Here is a 21,114-nt window from a genome sequence, read left to right on the forward strand (position 1 = left end):
GATAGGAAAACCAGCCCTGAAACGAGCATTGTCCGGCAAGATCTCCGGGTGCGAGATTACTAGCACGCAGTAGCAAATGAACCGACGAGAGGACTCCGCGAACCAACGCCGTGTCTCTGAATCGCAACACTCTATGATTGGAAGACCAAACCTGCGAGCCAAGGGACAAAAGTGAGGGCGTTCGCTAAGATTCTCCCAGAGTATCTAAGATTTCCGGCAATGAGACACGCTAATGTACTAGGCGCATCGGCGGGCTTTGCACAGGGGGGGCACAAGAGAACGCTTTTCGATTTCCTTCGCTGGGGATATTTAATAATAGTATTTGAGCCTCCTCCAGATCTCGTTGGAGATGTCTCAAAACCCTGTTCCTGGTGTATCTCCAGGCGAAGAACATGACTCTGATGTGGCTTCTTCTCCTTCCGGTGGCAGTGAATGCCATTGCCTTCCCTTCGCCGGAAGCCACTGGACGTAGCAACAAGATTGTGGAATCGCTTGATTTTCCCGAACCCACGGCTGTACCTCTCTCCCCGGGAAATGCTGAGCTCGTCCGTCGCGACAGCACCATATCGGCCGCTGAATCGAGTGTATGCGGATTCTTTGGCGGTTCCCAAGGTGAGTCCTCCCCCAAACCAGATACTAGAGTTGGAAAACGAGCTGATGAGATTAGACTCTCGACTTGCCTGCAACTATCCCAACGCCTGTGTCTTCCATGCCTCAGACTCCGAATTTCCCGGCCTGGTCGGCTGCTGCCCGACCACATCAACGAGCACGCCATGCATTATCTACAGCACATGTTTCGACAACTCCCAGATCTCGGCGACACCGGCGCTTCTCTCCCAAACGACCAACCCCCTCGTGATGCTGTGTACCTACAGCGACGCGAAAATATGCCATACCCGAACATGGCCAGCTCTCAATGTGCGCGATTACGATTGCACGGATACAAAGTGGTCAAGCGGGGAGACAATGTACACGGCTGGGTCGTTGACCTACGTGGAAATCGATGGGCACTACGATACGGAGACCATCTCAATTTCCTGGATTGGAGATGCCATATTGCGAAGCTTGAGGGACGTGTCTGCTACAGTAACAGCCACCGACACGAGTAGCACTTCAACAGCGACAAGCACTACATCCGACGCTACTTCACCGACGCCCACCGGACATCAGGTCTCGGGACACCGCTCTTCGACGGGAGCCATTGTCGGCGGGGTTGTGGGAGGGGTAGGGGGATTAATTGTGATCCTTCTTCTGGGGTGGTTCATTTGGAGACGAAATAAGAACCCGGTGCAAAGTTCCGGACACAGCAAACCAGACACGGAACCAATAATTCCAAATGACAAGCCGCTTGAGCTTTCCGGAACAGATGCGACGGACCGGTACGAGTTGATGCCGGAACGAGAATACACGGAGTTGCCGGGCAAAGACGTACGATATGAACTTGAGTAAATAAAACACGCCTCAATGCGGCGAACATACGATCATGCGTGTCTGTGGTATTACCTTTTAGACCTTGTCACGCTACTCTCATGAATGAAAAGCCCAAACAAATTCCGATGATAGAGATGATGAAAATAACCGCTGCACCATGTTTCGGCCGAGCCCAATCGAAACTTGCACCAGGAACCGCTAACAGCCCGAGTATGGGGACGAGCAGACCCCAGGCTATTGTCGTAGGATACTGTAATCCGGTGCGATCTCGCCGCCAGCCTACTAGAGGATCCACGGCGATACTTGGTAGTTGGAGTTTTGGGATCCTGTTGGAGGGAGAGATACCCTTCCTGCACCGATGCTAGCAGACCTGTAGTTTCTTCTGCCCCGGAAGACCGTGGTGGTGTCTGATAAAAGCCTGGGAGGAGCGCCAGCAATAGCCCCAAGGCTGGCTACTCTCAACCGCCATTTTGATTTTGGAAGGCCACCTAGGTAGCAAGTACCCTGGTGACAAAAGGTGAGGCAACTGGTAGAAGAGACTATAATCTATTTATCTGGAGCTGGGCTGGTCGCTTTGTATGAGGGATTCTCGAGGGTTTCGGATTTCATAGTAAGCCCTAATGGTAACAAAAAGACCAGCATAACCAGCCACCATGCCATGATATCTATTCCATAAGAAACAAAATAGATAAAGTAATAGTCGGCGATTTCATGCGGGAAATCTTGCAAGATATAAGTTGATGAATTCTTTAGGATCTTGACAATTCATCTGACCTGGAGCACGGAGAATCACCCGTTTTGCTCCATTCATCTTTGGAAATATCGTATGGCATTATTGGACGGTGTGAGGAGAAGAGAAAGGACAGCGAGAGATGGGATCCATATGTTTAAACTCTCGAAGTAACTTGGATTATCTATATACAAGCCAATTGCCGTTTTATGTGGCAGCGAAACTCTGAGGGCAAGGTATATATCATATGATATGTGGTAAAAAGGAGCTTTACTGAGGCGTACGCATCAAGATTAGCCAATTATACTATTGAATCAACCCGATGAGCTGTTATATCCCAAAACGGGCATGGAAACCCCGAAGAGATTGAGTGCTAACGCAGGGAAGAGCTTCTATATTTCATGGGTCGGGAATATTAACACATCTGATGACTGCTCTTAAGGGATTCATCATCGGCTAGCTGGTCCACCCGCTGTCTCGATATAGCGATACTAATGGCCCTTCAAAGATTACATACTCATCACATATTGATAGCTATGTAGCCAGTGCGTTCGCACTTTAGGGTTTCCAGTAAGGTCTCTTACTTCTAGGTAAATGTAAAGACACTACCAAGTTGAAGCACTGGCAACCATCAGGTTTTACGGAAGTCTGTCATTCTACCCTCCGTGCAATACCTGACAGATTTTCATCGTGATCGGAAAGAAGTCGTCTCCACTGTACTCCGTATCCATAACATCCATCAGAAGTCTGGTCACATTGGTCGTATCTCCCCGCGTGAGATATCTACTTCCTCTGTCGCAAACTCGGAGAAATCATTCGTGCAGGGCAGGGCTCCCTGTTCTGAAAACAAAATCGTGTGAGACATTTTTCGATTGCCGGACGACAGGGTGTCTTCACCATGCGGGAACCAACGGAACATGCAGTCGGAAGTGAAAGGTATTTGCTAGGGCATTCTCAAAACTTGAACTGCACAGCCAGATACAACAGCTGTGACACGGGATGGGCGGTTGTCTCATAGCCAAAGTTACGCGAGGACTTGGCCGAAGAGGTGAAAACCCCGAATGCACACTATAACGAAAAAGCATTGGGAGAGCTACCGATTCCCAACGCTATGATCAAGGAAACATTCGGATTGCACGGAGCTGCACCTGGTTCCTTGCCTCGGGAAATCCCCGAAGGAGGGCAACATTTTCAGGGTACTTCATCCCACAGGCACAGGGTATCACTGTTAGTACCCAGAGCTATACTATCCACCAAGATGAACCCTTTGACTTATCCAGATGGTTTCAAGGCGAAACTAGCGAGTCAACCAAACTCAGATAGCATTTTCACCCTTTGGGACTGGAGCTAACCCTGGCATATATGGAGGTTCGTTTGGTAACTGTTGGGCTTTTCCCGGGGTGCAAAGGGGTGAAGCTGGCCCCGACTGTGACCTCAAAGTATGGGACCGGAAGATTACTCCCTGATCGCTCCATTAGGCTATCATTGGGGGGCTTTGCGGGTTGAGCTGTGGTGAAGAAACATTCGGGCTAGGTGGTTGAAGTTTACAGAGTAGATTGGACGTTTTTGGGTCTATGTCGCTTTGTGGATAAACAGGAAATCCTCTCTTTTGCTATGTATATTAAGATAGTCTGGACAATCTACGTATGCCACTGGGCTTTGCCCAACCCCATATTATCCTATACTATAGCGAAGATCATCACAGCCCGCGATGATCTATCGAGGAGGAACCCGAATCCGAATACGACCATGGCGGCGCATAATACATGGGGATAGTTACTTGGTAGCCTAGATGGACATAGGATAGTACTTAAGTCGAACACACTCTCCAGGAAAATCAATTAACTAATCCTGCCGCTAAACGAAATCCTGTACCAAAGTCGCCTCACAGCAATAGTTACCAGACACAATGCTCACTACAACCGCTACCAATGCCCCTGGGTTCGCCATTCCTTCCTCGGAAAATCGTGGAAAGGATGTGGAAGCGAACTTGGTTTATTCCGAAGTGCTGGAAGGGCAGAAATTGGAGATTGACTTCCGCCAGCCTGATGGGGAGCAGCGATTTGCGCAGCTCTCGAAGTTTGACCAGACGCATCCAACTATCATCCATGATATTCGCGGAGAGGAGTCCAACTACACTCTAGACAAAAATGGGTTTCAATATGTGCACCACGAGATTGAGGGATTTGACGAATGGTCCAACGAAGAGAGAGTCAAGGAAGTCCTAGTCCCCAAGACCGAGGAGTTAGTTCGTCAGATGTATGTTTTTTCTTCTTTCGTCTTCACTTGTACTGCTCTGTAGGTTAGAAGGCAACCCAACCAGGGGACTGACAATGACATGGTCACAGCACCGGTGCCACAAAGACTCTGGTCTTTACCACCCGGATTCGATGCTTCGCGTCTGATGCCGCGAAGCGAGCGGATAACCGAGCCCCAGCTCATAGCGTGCACTCGGACTTTACTGTTGCGGGGGCTATGGAAAACCTTCGCGCAACCATCAAAGACCCCGCTGAGTTGGAGCAGATCTTGCAGGGTCGTGTCATGGTGATCAATGTGTGGCGTCCCCTTAGAACCGTCACCAAGGACCCTCTCGCGGTCTGTGACTGGACGTCCGTTAAGCCATCCGAGGAATGGAACGCGCACCGGTTTATCTTCCCGCATGGTTGGAATGAGCTCGGGAAGATCTCGCATAGCAAGGACCACAAGTGGCTCTACCTCAGGCGCCAGGCACCCACCGAGCCTCTTATTTTTACCCAGTTCGATAGTTTGACCGCTGATCAAGGAGGGTTTACCGTGGCTCATAGTGCTTTCGTCGATCCTGAATTTTTGGATGCTCCTCCCCGAGAGAGTATCGAGATCAAGATGTATGCTTTCTTCGCTTAGGATAGTCCTTGTTAGCCCCTGTTTTCGTGGATACTCCCACTGTGTATCCTTTTTCGTTCCTTTTGAATAGTTTTTATCAGTTAGCTCTACCTCTGCAAATGCTTCCGGGTAACTCCCGTGACCAATATCTATACCATCTTTACTCAAGATAGTTCTTCTCCAACTGTGATTCTGTATCTCTTATTTCCCGTTCTTGTAGTTTTGGTGCCCTAGTTGATTCTCTAAGCATGTCCCATTGCTACGTTCGAAACTCGTTGATAGACTTAGGTTATCTCCGCACCGGAACCGCCTCCAAGAATCACAGACGAGCAGTATTGTTCAACCAATGTCTACCGACTGAGGGAAACCCCCAATCTTGAAACTTCGAGTGGGTTTTGCTAACCCGGACGCGGAGATTCAAACCCTCAGCCTCTGCAGGCAGTGCAAACGAGTCCGAGTCCGAAACCGAACCCGAATGCGAGTGTGTTGAAATGATCTCCCCAGCCCACATAATCTTCTAGTTTTCTTCTTTTTGCATAGCAAGCGTTATGCCTGGTGGATTCATGCACAATGGCCCTATATAGGTTGCTTGCATCCGGCGTTGATGGACGGCCTGAGCTGGTATATTAAGGCCGGCATGACAGCTACAGCTCACGGTTATTCCATTGACTACAGAGCGATTTTCATCGTGCCAGACATAGACCGTCAATAATTGCCAGCGCAGAGGGAAAAACACTAGATTTGCAACTTCTAGGAGCTGTCGCAATGTCAGATACTCAATCACCGTCGAACATATCTCGCGACCCCGAGAAACTACTAGGACACGTCGATGATGCCGGTCTCCCAAATGTCGAACACCTCCCATCCAACAGACCAGATACACCAACGTACCGAGCCGACGATGGCAGCTCACAAGGGGAGGATCCTGATCGGTTTGTGGTTTGGTGGACTTCTCCCGAGGAAGAGGACCCAACCAACCCGATGAACTGGTCGGAACCGCGAAAATGGGGTATCATCGCTGTGGTCTCGTTTATCAGCTTCCTAACGTGAGTGTCACCCCTAATGGGCGATAGGCAATGTGCAGCTAACACCCCATAGGCCTCTAGCATCATCTATGTTTGCGCCTGGAGTTCCGGACGTAATGGAAGAATTCGGCACAAGCTCCAGCGTACTCTCTGGATTCGTCGTGTCGGTTTTTGTACTTGGCTTCGCATTTGGACCGCTGGTAGTCGCTCCACTGAGTGAGGTGCTAGGCCGTGTAATTATCTACAACGTGTCCAATGTCCTATTTTTGGTCTTCACAATCGCCTGCGCCGAGTCCAAGACCATGGGGATGTTGATCGCCTTCCGATTTCTCGCCGGGTTTGTTGGCGTCACTGCACTGACTTGTGGTGGGGGGACTGTTGCGGATCTGATGCCGCAAGAGAGACGGGGAGGCGCGATTGCCATCTGGTCATTAGGGCCGCTTTTTGGACCAATTATCGGACCTGTGACCGGAGGATTCTTGATTGAGGCGAAAGGGTGGAGATGGGCGTTTTGGGTCATTGCCATTGTGGTAGGTATACAGGGTTGCATGGCCACTTTTTACCGGACACATACTGATTCGTACTGCAGGCCGGAGCAACCTTGATTTTTGCCTTTTTCACTTTGCGCGAGACATATGCGCCTGTTATTTTGGAGCGAAAGGCAGCTCGTTTACGGAAAGAAACTGGGAATAACAATTACCGCTCGAAACTCGCCAGTGACCTAGCACCAAGAGACCTCTTTCTTAGCAGTGTCCTTCGACCTACTCAGATGCTTCTGTTTTCCCCGATTGTCACCTGTATGTCGATCTATCTTGCGGTGATGTACGGCCTTCTCTACATCCTCTTCACGACATTCACCTTTGTTTTCGAGGATGTGTATGGGTTTTCGTCCGCGGCCGCCGGGTTGACGTTTCTCGGTAGCGGCGTCGGTATGATCACAGGCCTTGCTGTCTCGGGGATAGTTAGTGATCGGTTGCTTAAGAGACAAAAAGCCAAAGGGGTATCGCTAAAACCAGAGCACAGGCTGCCGTTACTTCTGACAGTCCCGGCATGTCTCTGCCTACCCGCTGGATTATTCATTTACGGCTGGGGCGCAGAAAAGCACGCACACTGGATGGTTCTTGAGGTTGGAACTGCGATTATCGGAACGGGCATGATCATTATCATGATGTCTGTCCAGACTTATCTTGTCGACGCGTTCACTGTTCATGCTGCAAGCGCTCTGGCCGCAAATACCGTCCTACGGAGCTTGATGGGCTCCCTTCTTCCCCTATGTGGGCTTCAAATATATGACCGTTTGGGCCTCGGGTGGGGGAACAGCCTCCTTGCGTTTATTGCATTGGGTCTTAGCCCTATACCAGTGTTGTTCAGGATATTCGGGGAGCGGATACGGACACATTCTAGGATGAAGCCTGCTGAGAAGAACAGCACTTGAAATAATAGAATAGAGAAAAGTGCATTAGCATTTTCATCAATCCCTTTCACAAGAAGGGGTATTTTCGTTACGTTGGATATGGGTTTGGGGATGTTTCCTGGGTATTTTTGTCCTTAGTATTGCTCGAGTATGGGAAATAGAATGTCTTATCAATAAGTCAAGTGCCACTCAATCAAGGATATAGTTAGAGGGCAGCAGCTTATCCTCCTCTAGTCTTCACTGGCCTCGATTTCTGAGCTGGGGAAATTACTTCCAACCCTACTTCACTACCTATCACATACAAGCCTAAGCTCCAGCCCAATTTCAAGCAATGGTGTCTGCAATGTTTCCTAGCCCCGTGTAGTTCACTTCCTAGCTGAAGATTTATCGTATAATATGCGTATTAACACATCTAGTCATCATAAAATAGTGACACTAATCAATGAACAGCCACCAACTATAGCCACTTTTCCTTGGAGTGAGGTTTTTTTTCCATATCAGAGGGTTTTAATCCTCGAACAGTCAATGACGACTACGAATATGTTCCACTACTAGACCCGAGGGTGGGCATCGGGAGCCCTGGACTAACCCCCCCGCAGTTTACTTTCGGTCCTCCGCGTGTGGAGGAGTCTTATACATGGATGTATTAGCAGCCAGCAGCCAGTTACAATAAAGCTGGTATTAGCCGGTGGAGGCAAATCTCTACATAGCGACCCGAGGTGGGGAAAGGGGTAATTCGGAAGGAAAATAATGAAAAGGATACGGAAGAGAACCGGGCCTTAGGAGAAGGAATTGTACACACTACCTATTATAGATTTTTCTTCATTGGATAGAAAGCAGGTAGAACTCTAACCCAAGACATCATAGTGACCACAAGAAAAGGCCTGGTACGAGTTCAATATCCCACACGATACCATTATTCTTCCAAGGGTTTTTACATGTCGTACTCTCCTACATCCCGGTCCATATCCCAGTGCGCATATTTTTCCATCAACCGCCACTTCCACGTTAGATATCGCAAGGGCTTGCCCCAGAAGTAGAATGGGATAGAAAACAAAATGACGACCCCGGAAATACAAGCCATCTCTCCGAAGGCCGCGATATAGCCCTCAAGGTCAATCCACGGGTTCGTATAGAACGAAAGAAGGAATCCGAAAGCGGCTTTTTTGTAATATTCGTTAGCAAGGGCTCAACTTCCTGAGCACAGAAAGGGAGATGCGACTTACCCTTGAATGCCAAAATAGAGACTGTGACTTCACCTACGGCGGGTCGATAGCTATCAATCACGTACACCATTGTCACGTTAGTCACCTGAACGATGGCGAAATTCAGCAAACCCAGGCCGACGGTGGGGAGCATCCAATGGGTCTTGCATTGAATTCCCACCCCGTACAATATGAGGGAGACGGGAGCACATAAACCTCCGATTGCGATGGCAGGCAAACGCATTTCTGGTTCGCGAATACCGCCATTGCGACGGGTGAACCAGTCTGCAAGCCAATCGGACAAATGGCCTCCAAAGGCAATGCCCACGAAGGACCCAATCATGCTAGAGATAAAGCAAAGGCCGGACTGCCAAGCTGAGAACCCATATGTCTGTGAGAAAGCAGTTGCAAAGTTCGAGGTAATCGCGACTAGGAATCCGATCGTGACAGCAAAGACAAGTGAGGTCCATAGAACCGAGGGAAGACCAATAAGAATAATGGGTCTAATAAACACCCGGAACAGTGATTCAGAGGTATGGACACCACTGAAAATAGCCAATGACTGGAGATAGCCCTGCTTCTTTGGCAGTACCCGGAATTGCCCTTGACCCAACTCGCTGTGCTCTGATGAGGTCTTAGCGGTATCTGAGATACCCGGGTTTCTTGGTTGATTCACCGTAACCTGCTCCGCTTGGAACGCAACGCGCCGATCAAACATTGTCTCCGGAAAGGTGAAGAAGACCAAGAGGGTAACGCCTCCGATCAGCGCAGACGCAACGTAGTAGATGTAGCGCCAGTCATGGGAGATGGTGATCAGCCCATCGATGATGATTCCTGCGGCAACTCCCATGGACAGAGCTGCCGTATACATTGCCATAATCGCTCCACGTTCATGTAGAAAGAACAAATCCGCGATGGTAAGAGGGCCCAGGCATTCCCCCGCCCCCGCAGCAAACCCCATCACGATGCGCCCCGCCAGCTCGACGCCGTAGTCGCGCCCAAACGCGCACCAGAGACCAGTACCCAGGTAGAGAATGAAGGAGAACACATATATAGGGCGGCGCCCGTACTTGATGATCAGCGGCATCCATAATAGCATTCCTAGACCTTGACAAAGCGAGGTAGTACTATAAAAGAAGGCAATTTTGGATATATGAGCGGAGAAATCCGGTCCCATAGGGCCGGTAAAGTCAATGGTCGTTTCTACAATAGCAACTGTGGGTCCGGCAGCGAGGAAGTTGCAGAAGAAGACAGCCAGACAAACCACAATGGCGATGTAGTATCGGAATGGACGAGACCTGCACACAATATCCCAGTTAGTCATAAGCTGCAGGTTCACTCAGGGTAAGTGAGGAAGGAGTAGGAGCCGACAGTGATTACCAATTCAGGGGGTCATTTGGGTCATTTGATGGCTTAGGAATGAGTATAATATCATTCGTTTCCTCATGTCGAAGACGCAGGTCACCGAGCATACGCTCTGCTTTTCCATCCTGGGTAGGACCCATATTTCTGGCAGTAGTGTTAGTTTTGGCGAGAGTTTTGGAAAAGCTTGCAGAAGCCTTGAGGTACCAAAGGATATGCCCCCTATTTCAATGCTGAAGCAGGGCCGTGCTTTCTTCCCTCCGACTACTTTCTAGTCGGGACAGCGCAATAGCAATGAGATACCATCCATGGCTTCAAACGCCACGGAATACGAGGTTCTCGATTACCGACCCTTTCAATTGGAATTGAACCTTGCAACTTCTGCCATAAAGGTTCCAATCGTGATGATTGAAGACTGGTTACCCTTCCCCGCCTTTTTCGGCTCCCCGGTTTATCGGCTCCGCATACAGATGCTTCCCCGTATTCTCGGCCCCACCTACAGGCTACAGCTGCATATGCCATAGCAACGTAATTGTGGGGTATTGGCTGTCGTAGGCGAGGAAAGATACAAACGATAAAAAGTGACAATGTGGAGAGATAGAGCTCTGATCCGTTACCGGTCCTTGAGCTCGATCGTACACACTTCCCACAATTCGCAATTCCGATACAGTTAGAAAGAAAACGACGCAACAAGATGCAAATCATCTGGAGAGACTCCGCAGATCCAGCTGTCTATGAAGAGGCGCGCATCGGACGTGTCTTCAATCACCGTCGCCCACGAAGGTATCCATTGGCAGTAGTCAAAGCTACCCGCGCGGAAGATGTAGTAAAAGCCATTAAACTGGCGGCCGAGAAGAAATGTCGAGTGGCCGTACGCTCTGGTGGCCACTCCTGGGCAGCCTGGAGTGTCCGGGATGAGTCGATCCTCATTGACCTAGGCAATTATAAACACCTAGAAGTCGATCCGGAGAAAAGAATTGCCCGCGCCTCTCCCAGCATGACGGGAAGAGAAGTCAACGGAAAATTGGTTCAAGAATACGGGCTCATGTTCCCGGGAGGACATTGTCCTGATGTAGGACTTGGGGGGTTTCTCCTACAGGGAGGAATGGGCTGGAATTGCCGGGTAGGCCTGCGCATGGAACCCTATCCGCTACATTACTAACGCCCTATACTACAGGGATGGGGTTGGGCCTGTGAACGAGTCAAAGGAGTCGATGTGGTGACTGCAAATGGCGAGATACTTCATTGTAATCAACACCAAAATGCAGACCTTTATTGGGCTGCCAGAGGAGCGGGACCAGGTATATAATTATATTCACAGGCCGGCGGACAATATGGCGAAGGTATTGCTTTTTCGCTAACCATGTGATAGGATTCCCTGCCGTGGTTACTGACTACCATCTGGACCTCATGACATACCCCGAGAAAGGGTTCAGATCGTCCGCATATCTCTACACCCTTGATCAGTACTACGAGGCATTTCGCTGGATCATATCAATAACCCCTGGCTTCGATCGCGACACGGAAATTGTTGCTGTTGGCTTATACCCAGAAGGCCGGGATGAAATATGCCTATTCATTCTACTAGTCACGATGAAATCTACAGTGGAGGAGGCAGAAAAGGCTCTGGCGCCCGCTCATCAGTCCCGGCCAGAAGGCGCAATCGAAGAGTGGTTCTGCCAGGAAGACAGTCTAGAGAACCAGTACGTGAAGCAGGCTAATGCAAGCCCGGAGAAGCACCGATACTGCGCAGAGAACGCATATATCGAAAACAATGCAGATGTCCCCAAGGTGCTAGAAGAGGCGTTTACCACCCTCCCTCACCGAAAGGCGTTCGCCCTCTGGTATGCGATGAACCCCTGTAGCCAAAGGCAATTGCCGGATATGGCCCTTAGCATGCAATCCGATCATTACTTTGCTCTCTATACGGTCTGGGAAGAAGAGAACGATGATGTACGGTGTCAACAGTGGGTACGCGATGTGATGAAGAAGGTCGAACGCAAGTCTGTTGGGGCCTATCTAGGAGATTCGGATTTCCAGGAACGCAAAACTCGGTACTGGGCAGATAGCAATGGCCGTCGACTGATGGACATTCGCCGTAAATGGGATCCCACTGGTAGGATCTGTGGATATCTCGATCCAGGCGACTTGTCGGGAATCCATGGGCTTGACAACGCGCATGAATGGAAATTATAGATTGGCAGCGTTATTGCAGACTACAGATATTCGCCAGGTAAGTACTATCCTCATTCTACCCGCGTATCAATCGAGGTTGTACTACATATATATATAATTAGTTCGACTGACAGAATACTAGGGGTTCAATGATTTACTAGTAGTTATAATATAATTTTGGATCTCAACAACTCAGAAATCTATATAAAATTCCTTTTATATAAATAAAATATGTATAATAGTAAAATCTAATCAAATACTTATATTTTCGGGTTCCTCCTAATAGCTTGCCGTACCTAGCCGATTTTTCACCTCCTGTGTCAACTGTCCGCATAATTTCCTCAACGTTCCTAACCACGCGGGTCTGCAAACATAAAAATGGCCAAAGAGTCACTAATCCTAGAGAATGCCTTGTTAAAGATCAACGATGCATGCACTGGCCCTAATCCCAGGATCGCTGGAGTCGTGTGCATTGCCGTAGACAGGAACGGGGATCCGATATTTTCCCACACTTCCGGGTCTACCAAGTTGGGTGGCAGTCAGCCTATGGATTTTAATTCAGTATTCTGGCTGGCATCGTGCACAAAGCTTCTGACGGGGATTGCGTCTATGCAACTCGTCGAACAGGGAAAGCTCAGTCTCGACGATGCTGAGCAACTCCACCAAATTGCTCCCGAGCTTCGGGAGCTAAAAGTATTGCAGAAAAATGAGAGCGGGGGATTCAGTTTAGTGGATCAGGAAAAGTATATCACGCTTCGAATGCTCCTCACACATACCTGTAAGTACCACCTGCGGCATGATGCGACGGCTTCTTGTTGACTGAACATGTCATCTAGCCGGCTTCAGCTATGCCATGAACAGTTTCGAGCTGTGTGAATGGTCACAACCCGTTGGCCTTGATGATTTCTCTGGGCGCAGGGACGATATATTATACCGCCCGCTGGTCTTTCAGCCGGGAACGGGTGTGCAGTACGGTGTTGGAATTGACTGGGTTGGCGTGGTCATCGAGCGTGTGGCGAAGATTTCCCTTGAAGACTACTTCCAACGCTTCATATTCAACCCCCTCGAAATCAACAATACTTCCTTCTTCCCAAGCCCAGACATGATATCCCGACTTGCCTACCTGCACCATCGCGGGCCAGATGGATCACTCACCGTCGTTGATCATATTCTGCGATACCCCCTGCTGTCGAGTCAATACGACCCGAGGAATTCATTCTGTATGGGCGGATGCGGGTGCTTCGGGACAGCGCCAGATTATGCCAGTATGTCATCCCAGTCATCCGATTCGTATGTCTGCTTTTATCTAACTGGAAAAAGCGATCCTCGCTGTTCTCCTCAACAACGGAAAGTCCCCCAAGACACATGCCCGACTCCTTAGGCCGGAAACAGTGGAAGGTATGATTTCAAGACTCATATGCCATATTCCGATGCTAAAGTAGCCCAGAAATGTTCACGGATCAAATCCCTGAATTCCCACTTTTTCATAATGAATTCGTCCCAAGTGCAAAACCGAGCCTCGCGAATGCGCGTCCGGTGATACCGAAGCCTGGGAACCCAAGCGATGGATGGGGACTTACCTTCGCACTAAGCCATGATGTAAGTCCCACTGGAAGGCCAATGCGCTCGGCATGGTGGGAAGGCCTAGCGAATGTTCACTGGTTTGTGGACCGAGAGAACGGAGTCGCAATGATTTTGGCTGCGCAGGTTATGCCCGATGGAGGTGAGTTCCTTGGGTTCCATACACTGATAACGCTCGTTAACCAAGAAGCAGACTTTGAAGTTACTAGACTCTACCATGAGGTAGAGGAGGAGATTTATGCAAGCCTTGGGTTGAAACCGTTGTGTGGGTGATAGGAGATGGATGTATAAGGGGATAGCAAATAGTGCACCTTTGATGCTATAGTAGCTTTAGCGTTCTTCAAGTCCAGATTATCGACCCATCTGAGGAGAGCAAAAAGGTAGTGGTAAGCGTATAGCTTCATGATGATCGATGCCACTCTTTTTCCATCTTTGAAGGACTTGCGGAATCCATTTATTCTCCATGAATCCGGAACATGACCCCTGGCCCTTAAACAGTACTCAGCTCTCGAGCTCAACCCACCATGTATCCAACTCATGCAGTCTTAAAATTGACGGGTCCAGCCCATCTTCTTAACCCTTTCCCAACACGGCCCAATAGAAGAACCGTCAGGAATGCAAAGATGAGAATCCCCGTCATCGTTCCAAACTGCCTCTTCGCACCTTGTTTATTGTCCCACTCAACCATGAAGTAACTGACGATGAATCCCCCTGCCGTCCGACCAAAGTTAATCCAAGCTGCAACCTCGCCACTGGCTTCTGGGTAGCTGTCTAGAACATAAGAATTGACTGCAACTGTGACAATCATGATGCCAAATACGTACAACCCCCATCCCAGAGAGGTAAGCATATAGTGGTATCCGTCCTCCAGGGCAAATCCAAGCAGAATCAAGCCTGCGACCATGAACGGCGTTGCGAACCAGGTAGCGATTAGCCGGGCTTCGGGCTCGAGATGGCCATTGTTACGGCGTGCGGCATTAGCTGCGATCATATCGTGGAGCCAATGACCGGCTATCTCCCCCAGGGCCGCAGCGACTACCGGAGTAAAGTAGAAGAAGCCTAGATCTATCAGACATGGAGAACGTGGAGATTCGCAGGGCGCTTACCGATCTGTTTTGGACCAAATCCATATAGGGGGGTTAGGAAGATAGAAAGAGTGGTGTTGATGCCGACCACCCAGGCAAAGGTGAGGAGATAGTATAGCGTAGCCCAAAATACCACTGGCTTTAAAATGACTGTTATAGGTCGCATCGCGGCATCGAGTACTGTGTTCTTGATGTATTTTGTCTGTCGCTGCTGTATACCCAGCATACGCTTCCAGCGAGGGGCATTAGGCACCAACTCGAACTCGTGGTTTTTTCGATCATAGTAGGTTTCGTCCACCAGGAGGATGATTGCGATCAAACACAGACCTGTCTCAATACTATAAACACCAAAGGCCCACTGCCAGATTTGGGTGTTGACGATAAATGCTGCAAATAGTGGGCCCATATAAGGCGAGAGCACAATGAAGCCGGACCAGATATTGATTTTGCGGGCCTGTTCGTGAAAGAAGAACATATCTTTAATGAACATGAGTCCGCCCTGGGTTAGTTAGCGAGGGCATCCAGGTCAAATGGGCGACTTACCCCTTGGGCCACCGTGGAGAAGAAGCCATTTAATATACGAGCGGCCATAAACGATTCGAATGATTGAGCGGCAGCACACCAGATGGCAGTCGCCAGAGCAAGCACAACAAACCAGAAAAGCACAGGGTAGCGCCCGAAGTATGCAGAGAGGGATACAACTAAGAGACCCGCAGCCCCTAACATAAAAATGTTCCCAACCTGGGAGTGGTTGACGTGGTTTTCAGTCATTCCCCAAGCACTGGATTGGTCAGTTACATTGCATTCAACGTTTTGGCGTAGAGAAAAGTACGCAGCCTGAGGTATAAGAGTGACAGCACCCGTTGCACTGCCATAATCTGGCAGGAAGGCAGTAGCTGAAATCACCAAAAGAACCACATGTTTTCGGAATGAGGGCCAGTTTAGGGGATCATTCGGGGAATCACTCGGCTGTGGAATCAGCACTGTCTTCCCATCCTGAGTGGTTTTTAGGTTCTGTTGCTGCGCAAGGGACTGATTGAGCACATAGCCTTCCCGCTCCCCAAGGACTTCAAGGTCAACAGGTTCTTGAACTTGGCTTCCATACGACACGCATCCCGCGGACGTGGGAGGGCTTTTCTCGACATCCATAGGTACCGGAATAACAGGGTAGTATAGGAGACAGCGTGGAGCCAAAAGTAATATGCTAAAAAGAAACGAGAAAGAGCGCAGTAGGAGAGGATCCACAGTCCCACAGACCGCAATAAGTAACTAATAGACTACTAGATTACGAGTGGGATCATGGTGTTGGTAAATCCGCACAAGGATATATATGATGGTCATTTAGGCGGGGATCTGCGCGGCAACAAGTTTCCTCGAGTCCTACGGAGTACGGAGTAATAAGCATAACACGAGCGCATATCACAGAGGCCGCTTAGGAGCTGCTCGGAAGTGAGGCAGCCCGTCATCTCCAATGCACTATTTACTTAGCTATCTCCGGTCGTCATCCGAACCGCCAGGATACGAGGAAGCCAGGTGAAAATATCCCGCCTTGGCAGGTTCCTCGTCCAGTAACGCCAGAGACAGGTTTCACCTGTTAGAAACTAGGTCTAGAATAAATGCAAGACCTTCTAGGAGCCAATACACTAGCCGATTAGTACGTATAAGCTTTGCGACCAAGACGCTCGGAGTCGAAGTACAACTTCCAAGCATCCACTTTATGCGCATCTCCCGAAAGGAATAGGATGCAACGCGGGATACAACGCCGGAAGGGGATATAGCAAGCGGCAGGGATGTCGTCCAGGTTGCTAAGGGTGATAGGAGGAGGGTCTTCCTAGCGCGAACTGGGATATTTCTTGCCCCGATTGCGACATCCAGCCCCGATCTACTTTCATATGGTGTTGTGTAACAGGAATGGATATATGTATCACAGAATAAAGGATAGAGCGCAAGATATAGCTCAGAAAAATTCTACAATCAGGCTCTTTGTTCATCTAGCATCTGCATTACAATTCCGTGGCCTGATTCCGTCTCCACATTGATTTCCGTTGTCATCAGGATTCCTCTGTTATTCTCGCTTCCCAGAATCGTAGGGCCTGGGGTCTCACAATCGTGGTTACCTCTTTCCAAACACGCCCCGGAAGGTGGATATTCATGGTTATCATCCGTAATGCTCGTGAAGGTCCCGTAGCGGTGTGGTCTGCGTGACTGCCGACTTCGACTCTGGACTCCTCGGTGGCTCATGTGCGTGTTGCGTTTGGCAGACCGTTGCCGCACCGTTATGTTGAATAAAGGCGTTATAGTCGAGATGCAGGCGGCGATAATGATAAGATACTGTTCGACAGTGATCCAGATAATGAGGTTGACTATATTCCAGGGATAATCGGTCTGTCTGGAGAGCAAAGCCAAGTGTACGGTCTTGACTATTGCGGCAATCATCACGCTATCCAAGTCAATTACCATCAGCCAGCACTATCATCCCGAACACCTTACATGAAACCCAAGGACAAAACAATTCCCAGGCCGACTTTGACTTTCACAGCCATTTGTAGGTTCCAGATCATAAAGAGAGGATAAACCGCAAGAACGAAGTCAGAGGCAGCCGAGAATGCTCAGGAAGAGTCAGCATCAATGCCTGTTCTGTAAAAGGTGCACTTACAGCCCTGGAAAAACTCGTAGTCTCGTTGCACCTCGGGCTTCCAACAAGACCCGTCCACCTCTGGGTTCCACAACCTCGCCGTTGGTGTACATTGGCCATACATCGTAAATATACAGCCTAGATTGACTATCGTCAGGAGGAAAATCCCGATGTAGATGACCGGTTTATGATGCTTTGCCTTGTTGATAATGCGCGAAAGGAAAAAGGCCACAGATATTTCCCCGCAGGTGGTAGACATAACATGGAACCCGTGCGAGAGCCAGTTATACTTCGACGAGACAATAAGCTGGTATTTGCTCAAATCACTTGCATGCTGCCCAGTGCCATAGTAGATGCTGATGGTCATCAGGACGGTGTTTCCTGCAGCAAACATCAGAGCAAGAGAAATAAAAACATCATCCCATCCGTAGGATCGCAATACCTTGATGCGCACCCAGATCCGGAGAGCAATAAGAGTGGCACACAAACTGAACAGAGGCCAGGAAATTGCTAATATCTCCCAACCACGAACCGAGACAGACATGATATAAACATGGAAACAAATGGAGCATAACAAAATACTGGAAAGGGAAACCAAAGCGGCCGCAATGAAGGTATTTTATTTAGTTCGTTGCCCTTCCGAGAGAAAGCTTTCAGACGGAATCTGGCGGCGGATCCCATAAGTAAGGGTTGGCCTTGAGGGATCCCCAGACGTAATTTAATATACTCTTATTACCCAGTGATGCACAAAGGTTGAACCCAAAGACTTTGATAAACTGCTTTCCATATTCCTGGGTGGACCTAAGAGCCATTGGCGTTTCCTTGATCCCGGGCCGTATCCAATATAGACCTTGAAATCAAGTGGCTTTGCAACAAGGGTATTATGTTGGGCAATCCTGGACCTTTCCGATATAGGTGTATTATCGCCGAGATCACCACGGATTTGCCAGGCCGAGTGTGCAATTCGATTGTGGCGCCTGTGCCTCCCGCCCCTCCGTTCCTAGAGTCATATAAAACATTAAGATAGACATGAATTTAGAAGCTTATGGCTTCGGCAAGTCATCATTAGCGGAGAGTGACATTGCACCACTTATGGACTAGCAAAGCCATGTACGTAACAGTAACAGTCCAGGCATTCGCTGACAAGGCCATCCAATCGGTGGGGAAAGTGCCTGCTATCAAAAAGACTATTGATCCGAACGCTGGAGGATTTGATAATCCCGCTTTTCTATACGGAATACGCAGCATGCCCCTCCTATAGAGGATACTGGTACTTTCCCTCTGGGCAAGTTCTATCGGTTCGCACCGCAACATGTTGCACCTTGAAAATCCAACCTACGTAGGAATAGCCCCCCGAATGGAGAGAACCTGCTCGTCATTGAGAATAACAGGACGTCACGAAAATAGGGGAGAGAGCAGCGTGCAAGGTGAAGGAGGAAAAGGGGGATGAATAGCAACTGGAGCGGATGCTAGTTATGTATATGCCACCACCTATTGAAGACAATGTCTCACCAATACAAATACCTAGGCACCGCTGACATCAACCACTCCTGTCCTCAAAGAGAGCAAGGATCCTTTTATTCTGGGGATAGTTCCAGTCTCGAAGGGTCTCGTACTCTCCAAGCCTGGATGAGCAGTCATCTAGAATATGAATCAATAAATTAAACGGGGTCCCAACCCTCGTCTCAAAGTCACAGTGGGAGTATCCCAAGGGTTGGCCTCGGAGATTCTCAATAGTCAGGGATTTCTGGCCCATAACCAGGTTATTAATTCTAAAGCTTTCAATATCAGCATGCTTCTGCGTTACGTTTTGTTTGAATCGCAATTCATTGAGCTTCTTTCATCTCTTCTACACTTTACGGAGTATAATTGGGGCATGTGGCTGGTACTATAACTCAGGTGTCAGGTTGAAAGCTTAACTCGAACGAAAGGGCAATGGCTAGATCGCCGGGTGTTAGATTGAGTTTGATAGTAAATTCGCCTGAGACGAAGGAGCTCGCCAAATATGACATAATGAGGGCCGAAGAGCCACCAGCTCGTGGAGGTGTATTGATATCATCATCATTTTTGTGGGTTAAACACCCGTTCTAACTCAGCGAAGTCGTGAGCCATAACTGGGACGAGGAATTTTATTACTTCTTGCAATTCACCCCGTTCTGTCGTATTCAATATGAGCACTACGTTTGATCCTGTCAAGGAGTTCGGCTGGAATGCAGGAAAAGCAGCCACTCGTTGCATTTCCAGTCTCTTCAACACCGGTCCCAGATACGCCTTTGGCGCGCAGAATTCCAAGCATATGCCCGCGACCACCTACCTACCCTTACCTATCACCACAGCACGAGAGTCTATCACTACGGCATTGCCATGAAATGCTATCTGGTCCCCGAGTGGGAATTTACCGATGAGACTTATTTTCTGACTTGCATGCTGCATGATATCGGCGCCACTGCTGAAAATATTAGGGTTAGGGTTCTCATAGTGGTCGACCTAGAAGTGAAACTCATCAATTGCAGCAGGCCAAAAGTCAGACATAGAATGCCTGGAGAATCGCTTCAGTTCAGCTTCATGATATCCATTTAAGATTTCTTTCTAACAAAGTTAATTAGCTCTCCCTGATAGCAATTGGGGTAAACTCTAGTCGCATCTTCCACCAAATAGACTTCAACCTAATTAATATGGCGTCAAGGACCAGAAGCGGATGTCCAGTGTCCTATTACAGGTAGGTGATGGTAAGATGCGAGTGTCCAGTCAATCACAGCTAACAGTTGTCCTGTACAATCATATCCACAAAATGTAAGGTATCTAAGTTCCTAATCTCCATTCCTCGCCATTCAGATTGTCTCTTGCAACCTTTGAGCAACGTATAGCCCCCGTGCACGGCCTTTCTGGCCAGGCTTGGAATGAGAATCACAGACTCACAGTATGTTTAATGCAGCTCGACAGGATGCGTAACCCCAGGAATGTCCAGCTAGGGATGGTGTATTACACCAATTTTTGATATTTTTCAACAGTACGGTATTTCATACTTCATTAGTTTACAAGAGACGGTTTGAATAGCACTTGCATAAAGCAACAAGGAACTTATATAGCAGAGTGAATGTATCAAAACACAGGAAATATGATGATTGCTTGAGTATTTGGGATCAATGTGGCCATTCCACTTGTCCCATATCCCTTGATATCTTGTATACCAATGCCAGGCAGGAAGGAGTACATCTTTTATCAGGCGATATTGGGACGAAAAAAATAACCAATTCCAGACAGAAGTTACAGAGGTTATACTTGTAAACGACTTAGTTGACCATAGTCAGAGGAACAGAACCAGGCGAACTATTAGGGGATTTGACGGGATTTGACTACTCCGTACTAAGTCAATGTGTAAATGACTCGTTGGCTTATGATACATCACATTTCATTCTGGTTGGCCAAGATGAGTACTGCATAGTGGGCATTTCATTTTGCTCTCACTGCTTGACTTCAAGAATGTTGATGCTCTATAAGCCAGCCATCAGAGTATTCTGATACATACGACCATAGGAAGTGGAAAATAGGGCTTCCCGTCCGCTCAGCCGTACTCAAGCCACTTGCCGGTCAGTTAGTAGTATGGTG

At 48.7% G+C, this 21,114-nt stretch overlaps 10 protein-coding genes across 10 annotated transcripts; 7 read left to right on the forward strand and 3 right to left on the reverse strand.

Annotated features, from left to right (window-relative positions):
* Positions 1 to 401: 401 nt before the first annotated feature.
* Positions 402 to 1,449, forward strand: P175DRAFT_0441319 (uncharacterized protein; the record flags this gene model as incomplete). The annotated part of the gene is made up of 2 exons (XM_040894069.1): positions 402 to 612; positions 668 to 1,449. 2 exons carry the CDS (start codon positions 402 to 404, stop codon positions 1,447 to 1,449), a joined length of 993 nt encoding a protein of 330 aa, XP_040751085.1.
* Positions 1,450 to 3,059: 1,610 nt separating this feature from the next.
* On the forward strand, positions 3,060 to 3,512 carry P175DRAFT_0534149 (uncharacterized protein; the record flags this gene model as incomplete). The annotated part of the gene is made up of 3 exons (XM_040900111.1): positions 3,060 to 3,083; positions 3,180 to 3,357; positions 3,442 to 3,512. 3 exons carry the CDS (start codon positions 3,060 to 3,062, stop codon positions 3,510 to 3,512), a joined length of 273 nt encoding a protein of 90 aa, XP_040751086.1.
* Positions 3,513 to 4,070: 558 nt separating this feature from the next.
* Positions 4,071 to 5,153, forward strand: P175DRAFT_0483398 (uncharacterized protein; the record flags this gene model as incomplete). Its single annotated transcript, XM_040895532.1, has 2 exons — positions 4,071 to 4,420; positions 4,510 to 5,153. 2 exons carry the CDS (start codon positions 4,071 to 4,073, stop codon positions 5,042 to 5,044), a joined length of 885 nt encoding a protein of 294 aa, XP_040751087.1. The 3' UTR covers positions 5,045 to 5,153.
* Positions 5,154 to 5,788: 635 nt separating this feature from the next.
* P175DRAFT_0494804 (MFS transporter) lies at positions 5,789 to 7,483 on the forward strand (the record flags this gene model as incomplete). The annotated part of the gene is made up of 3 exons (XM_040896037.1): positions 5,789 to 6,069; positions 6,122 to 6,578; positions 6,638 to 7,483. 3 exons carry the CDS (start codon positions 5,789 to 5,791, stop codon positions 7,481 to 7,483), a joined length of 1,584 nt encoding a protein of 527 aa, XP_040751088.1.
* Positions 7,484 to 8,396: 913 nt separating this feature from the next.
* P175DRAFT_0440894 (uncharacterized protein) lies at positions 8,397 to 10,172 on the reverse strand (the record flags this gene model as incomplete). Its single annotated transcript, XM_040894048.1, has 3 exons — positions 8,397 to 8,623; positions 8,689 to 9,965; positions 10,048 to 10,172. The coding sequence occupies 3 exons, from the start codon at positions 10,170 to 10,172 to the stop codon at positions 8,397 to 8,399; spliced, it is 1,629 nt and encodes a 542-aa protein (XP_040751089.1).
* A 491-nt stretch (positions 10,173 to 10,663) lies between these two features.
* On the forward strand, positions 10,664 to 12,393 carry P175DRAFT_0462882 (FAD-binding oxidoreductase). Its single transcript, XM_040894801.1, has 4 exons — positions 10,664 to 11,152; positions 11,207 to 11,330; positions 11,402 to 12,262; positions 12,347 to 12,393. The coding sequence occupies exons 1-3, from the start codon at positions 10,724 to 10,726 to the stop codon at positions 12,223 to 12,225; spliced, it is 1,377 nt and encodes a 458-aa protein (XP_040751090.1). The 5' UTR covers positions 10,664 to 10,723; the 3' UTR covers positions 12,226 to 12,262; positions 12,347 to 12,393.
* Positions 12,394 to 12,538: 145 nt separating this feature from the next.
* Positions 12,539 to 14,343, forward strand: P175DRAFT_0483408 (serine hydrolase domain-containing protein). The gene is made up of 5 exons (XM_040895533.1): positions 12,539 to 12,982; positions 13,041 to 13,469; positions 13,525 to 13,602; positions 13,652 to 13,927; positions 13,979 to 14,343. Exons 1-5 carry the CDS (start codon positions 12,583 to 12,585, stop codon positions 14,056 to 14,058), a joined length of 1,263 nt encoding a protein of 420 aa, XP_040751091.1. The 5' UTR covers positions 12,539 to 12,582; the 3' UTR covers positions 14,059 to 14,343.
* P175DRAFT_0550293 (uncharacterized protein) lies at positions 13,979 to 16,015 on the reverse strand (the record flags this gene model as incomplete). The annotated part of the gene is made up of 5 exons (XM_040900436.1): positions 13,979 to 14,844; positions 14,892 to 15,369; positions 15,414 to 15,651; positions 15,703 to 15,955; positions 15,976 to 16,015. 5 exons carry the CDS (start codon positions 16,013 to 16,015, stop codon positions 14,321 to 14,323), a joined length of 1,533 nt encoding a protein of 510 aa, XP_040751092.1. The 3' UTR covers positions 13,979 to 14,320.
* Positions 16,016 to 16,844: 829 nt separating this feature from the next.
* P175DRAFT_0441020 (uncharacterized protein) lies at positions 16,845 to 18,049 on the reverse strand (the record flags this gene model as incomplete). Its single annotated transcript, XM_040894055.1, has 3 exons — positions 16,845 to 17,310; positions 17,361 to 17,478; positions 17,527 to 18,049. 3 exons carry the CDS (start codon positions 18,047 to 18,049, stop codon positions 16,845 to 16,847), a joined length of 1,107 nt encoding a protein of 368 aa, XP_040751093.1.
* A 1,391-nt stretch (positions 18,050 to 19,440) lies between these two features.
* On the forward strand, positions 19,441 to 20,039 carry P175DRAFT_0534157 (uncharacterized protein; the record flags this gene model as incomplete). Its single annotated transcript, XM_040900112.1, has 4 exons — positions 19,441 to 19,549; positions 19,607 to 19,686; positions 19,750 to 19,968; positions 20,019 to 20,039. The coding sequence occupies 4 exons, from the start codon at positions 19,441 to 19,443 to the stop codon at positions 20,037 to 20,039; spliced, it is 429 nt and encodes a 142-aa protein (XP_040751094.1).
* Positions 20,040 to 21,114: the final 1,075 nt, after the last annotated feature.

This window comes from Aspergillus ochraceoroseus (genome assembly GCF_002846915.1).
Source record: "Aspergillus ochraceoroseus IBT 24754 chromosome Unknown P175scaffold_6, whole genome shotgun sequence".
Lineage (NCBI taxonomy): Eukaryota > Fungi > Ascomycota > Eurotiomycetes > Eurotiales > Aspergillaceae > Aspergillus > Aspergillus ochraceoroseus.